At 73.7% G+C, this 4,064-nt stretch overlaps 1 protein-coding gene across 1 annotated transcript in view; it reads right to left on the bottom strand.

Annotated features, from left to right (window-relative positions):
• Positions 1–790: 790 nt before the first annotated feature.
• Positions 791–4,064, bottom strand: part of LOC112960755 (uncharacterized serine/threonine-protein kinase SgK494) — a 4,638-nt gene continuing 1,364 nt past the window's right edge. The window contains exons 2-12 of the mRNA XM_026055320.1: positions 3,975–4,061; positions 3,264–3,347; positions 3,124–3,192; positions 2,923–2,992; positions 2,150–2,257; positions 1,969–2,009; positions 1,855–1,882; positions 1,683–1,772; positions 1,522–1,610; positions 1,330–1,440; positions 791–1,240 (exon numbers count right to left, since the gene is read on the bottom strand). Coding sequence (XP_025911105.1) covers positions 1,016–1,240; positions 1,330–1,440; positions 1,522–1,610; positions 1,683–1,772; positions 1,855–1,882; positions 1,969–2,009; positions 2,150–2,257; positions 2,923–2,992; positions 3,124–3,192; positions 3,264–3,347; positions 3,975–4,061 — 1,002 coding nt within the window. The 3' untranslated portion in view covers positions 791–1,015. The remainder of the gene's footprint in view (positions 1,241–1,329; positions 1,441–1,521; positions 1,611–1,682; positions 1,773–1,854; positions 1,883–1,968; positions 2,010–2,149; positions 2,258–2,922; positions 2,993–3,123; positions 3,193–3,263; positions 3,348–3,974; positions 4,062–4,064) is intronic.

Genomic DNA, 4,064 nt, shown 5'->3' with positions numbered 1-4,064 from the left:
GGCTTCACCGGCACCTCCATACCGGGACCCCCCACCTCGGGCACCGGCACCCTCCCCCGCCGCCGCCGCACCGGGACTCGCCACCCCCGAGCACCGGCACCTCCATGCCGGGACCCCCCACAACCCCCAGAGCGGCTCTACCGACGCTGCGGCTTTCCCCCCACCGCCGCACCGGGACCCCCCGCCGCGGGCACCCCCGGCGCCGGGGCCCACCCCGACCACCGCACCGGGACCAGCCCTACCGGGACGGGTACCCCTCCCCCCCCACCGGGACCGGGGCCTTCCCCCGCCGCCACACCGGGATCCCCCGCCCGCGGGCACCCCCGGAGCCGGAGCCAGAGCCGGGGCCCACCCCGCCCCGGGACGCCGGGGCACTCACGGAGGGCGGCTGCGCAGCTCGCATGGTCCCGGCCCGGCCCACTCCGGTCCGGTCCCGCCGCCGCCGCCGCCGCTTCCCCGCGCGCCGCCGCCGGTCCCCGTTTGAAAACCACGCGCGGCTCCTATTGGCTGCGCCGCCAGCGCGTCACCGCGACGGGGGCGTGGCCAGGGGGATGGGACAGTGGGCGTGGCCTAGGGATAAGCCCCGCCCCGCGGCGCGGCTTGSGGAAGCCGAGCGGAGGCGCTGTACAGCGCCGAGCACCGGGCGCCCAACGGCGCGGCCGGGCCCCGCGGGCGGAGCAGCTCGGCCCGGGCACGGCCCCCCGCCCATGCCCAACAGCGGGACGCACCTTCGCCCTCCCGTGCCCGCGGCCGGAGGGAGACACCAGCTCTGGAGCATCCTGCTCTGGAGCATCCTGCTCTCGCCTCCCCGCCGGCGCAGGGGCAGCAGTGATGCCCGGGGGTCTCTGGTTTATTGCTCCCGCTGAGCGCGCGGAGAGGTACAGCGTTGGTGGGGAAGGGGGCACCGGCACGGTGGGCTCCGACCTGGTGCCGGAGGGGGGGTTCTCCCTGAGTGATGTCGAAGGGGGCCYGGGCACCGCGCACGGCCTCCAGCTGGCCGGGCCCGGGCACAGGCTCAGCCGGGCCAGGGCYGGTCCAGGGGGGCAGCGAGGTCACAGTCGAAGTCGTCGAAGGTGAYGGCAGCCTCAGGCAGGGGCTCCTCCACCGGCCGCGGGGCCACGGCCACGTCCACAGGGTCCTTCTGCAGCAGCTCGGCGTCGAAGGCCACCCCCCGGAAGAAGGGGTGGCCCTGGAAGTGGTGGAGATAGTGCAGGCGCCGCAGCGGGTTTCGGCACAGCAGCTGGGGACGGAGGACACTGAGCCGTGGGGGCCCCGGCATCCGGGCCAGGGGGCCAGCGGGGGCCCCAGCGTCCGGGCGGGCAGGGGTACCTCTGCGAGCAGCCGGGCCAGCTCCGGGCTGAGGGCGCCCGGACTCTCATAGCTGCTGCGGTTGACRCACTCCAGCATGGCCACATGGTCCGGTGCCGGTGCCACCGGGAACTGGGGGGGCACGAGGCGGTTTGAGGGGCTCCCTGCAGGAGGGGGGGGCCCAATCCGCCACCACCCCCCCGCAGCGCTCACCTTCCCGCTGGCCAGGGCGAAGAGCAGGACTCCCAGGGACCACCAGTCGGCGGCGTGGCCGTAGGGACCCCCGCTCAGCACCTCGGGGGCTGCGGTGCCGAGGGCAGCAGGTCAGCGCCGGGGGCGGCCGTGCCCCCCGCCGCCCCCCGCCGCCCCCTTACCCATGTAGTGCAGGGTGCCGCAGATGGTGCGCGCCCGCTCGCCCCGCGCCAGGTGCCGCGAGAGCCCGAAGTCGGCGAGCTTGAGGTGCCCTGCGGGGCGACAGGGGCAGCGTTGCGGTGGGGGCCCCCGCGGTGGGGGCGGTCCCCATACCTGGCACTACCGGGCTCCCACCTCGCTCGTCCAGGAGGATGTTCTCCATCTGTAAGGAGACGGAGGCCGGGGTGAACCCCCGCCACCCCACACCCCCCTGGAGCAGCCCCAGTGCCGCTGGCAGCGCTCACCCACCTTCACGTCTCTGTGCACGATGCCCAGGTCGTGGAGATAAACTGGGGGAGAAGACGGAGCTGTCAGAGCAGCAGGTCCCCTCCCTGCACCGTCCCCACCACCGGCATGGGGCCACCCTGCACACGCTCTCTGGACACGGCTCACCCGGGAGGCGGGAGGCCCCCGGCCACGAGCCACTCACCCAGCACCAGCACCAGCTCGGCRGCGAAGAGGCGGACGGTGGCCTCGGCAAAGCACCCGGCGGCCAGCCACCGCGCGTGCAGGTCTCCGGTGCTGCAGTAGGTGCACACTGCGGGGACGGGGCGGACAGGCCTTACTGCCGGGATGCCCCGTGGCATCAGGCCACACAGGTACCGGGAACGTGCAAGAACCTGGACCACGTGGACACCAAGGTGGCAAAAGCACCAGGGCCACCTGGGCACCGGGGCCATGCACCAAGGTCATGTGGGCACTAGGGCCACGCACTACGGTGGCAAAAACACCAGGGCCACCTGGGCCAGGCGCCAAGGTGACGTGGGCACCAGGGCCACACGGGCACCGGGAACATGCAAGCACTGGGGTCATGGAAGCATCAAGGTGGCACAAGCACCAGGGCCATGCAGGCACCGGGGCCACACGGGGACCGAGGTTGCTCAAGCACCGGGGACACATGAGCATCAGGGCCAGGTGGGCACTGGGGCTGGAGCAGCTCGCTCAGCCCTGCCACCAGCCCTTGCCTGTCCATGTCCCCCCCCCCCTCGCCGGAGCTGTGGCCACGGTGCCTGCTGGAGGGGGACAGCGGGGGGAGAGGCAGCCGAGCGTCCCCTGCCTGGCAGGCAGGCGGTGGGGGAAGCGTGCACGTGTGCAGGGCGACACGTGTGCGGGCAGCTCCGGACATGTGCGCGCACACGCAGGGCCAGGCGGGGGGCGCGGGGGGGCCGCTCCGGCGAGCCCGCGGGGCAGATGGTCACTCACTAATGAAGAGGTGGCGCTGGCCCTGCCAGCTGTCCCCGAGGCAGTGAATAAACGGGTGCCTGACCTGTCTCTGGGGACACAAAACAGAGGGGGTAAGCGGCCCCCAGGGTAGGGGGCCCTGCTCCTGCCACCCTCCCTCGGTGCCCCCGAGCCCTCTGGCCCTGTCCCCTGTCCCTGGCTGTCCCCCTATCCCCCCGCTACCTGGATGCTCACTTCCTCCTTGCACTGCTTGAGGGTGTCGCGGCGCAGCACCTCCACCTTGGGCACCACCTGGGGGCRAGGGGCCGTCAAGGGGGTGCCCGGCATGGGGGGCCGCCCTCGGTCCCGCCAGCAGCACCCACCTTCACRGCGCAGATCTTCTCCCGCCTGCAGTCCAGCACTTTGAGGATGGTCCCAAAGGAGCCTTTGGCCACGAAGCCCAGGATCTAGGCGGGCAGCAGGGCCTGAGCGCCCCACAGAGCCCCCGGCGTCCCCCCAGCGCGGGGGCCCCCCAGTGCAGGGCTGCGCAGGGGTGCGGGTGCTCTGCAGCAGGGGCACCCGTGCATGGCTGGGGCACCCTGCCAGGGGGGGAGGAGCAGTGCACAGGGTGCCCGGCACGGGGTGAGGTGGGGGCACGGGGTGAGGTGGGGGCATGGTGCTCCCCAGGCACATGGGGAGCCTCGGCACGGGGCGCAGGGGGCCTGGGGGGAGGCACGGGGACCCGGCAGGGTGCACGGGGACCCCGGCGCAGGACGCACGGGACCCCAACAGGACACTCGGGGACCCTGGTAGGGGGCACAAGGACCCGACGCGGGTTGCAAAGGGACCCGGTAAGAAGGTCGGGGATCCCGGTACGAGGCACGGGGACCCGGTAGGATGGTCGGCGACCCGACACAAGGTGCAGGGGGATCCCGGTAGGATGCAGAGGGACCCGCCGAGGGATGCAAGGGGACCCGGTGGGACGGCGAGCGSTCCCGGTAGGCTGCACAAGGACCCGGTAGGACGGTCGGGGAGCGCGGGTAGGACGCCGGCACGGGACGCCCGGGGAGATGCCCGGGGCCCCGGAGCGGCACCTTGAGCTGCTGCTGGCGGGCGGAGGGGCGCACGGGGAACTCCGGCAGGAAGAGCGAGACGAGCTGCGGCCCCCCGGGCACCGGCGGCTC

This window comes from Apteryx rowi, unplaced genomic scaffold, assembly GCF_003343035.1.
Source record: "Apteryx rowi isolate R43461 unplaced genomic scaffold, aptRow1 scaffold_99, whole genome shotgun sequence".
Taxonomy (NCBI): Eukaryota; Metazoa; Chordata; class Aves; order Apterygiformes; family Apterygidae; genus Apteryx; species Apteryx rowi.
The sequence above is the reverse complement of the archived record's forward strand: the minus strand, read 5'-3'. Positions and strand labels throughout refer to the sequence as shown.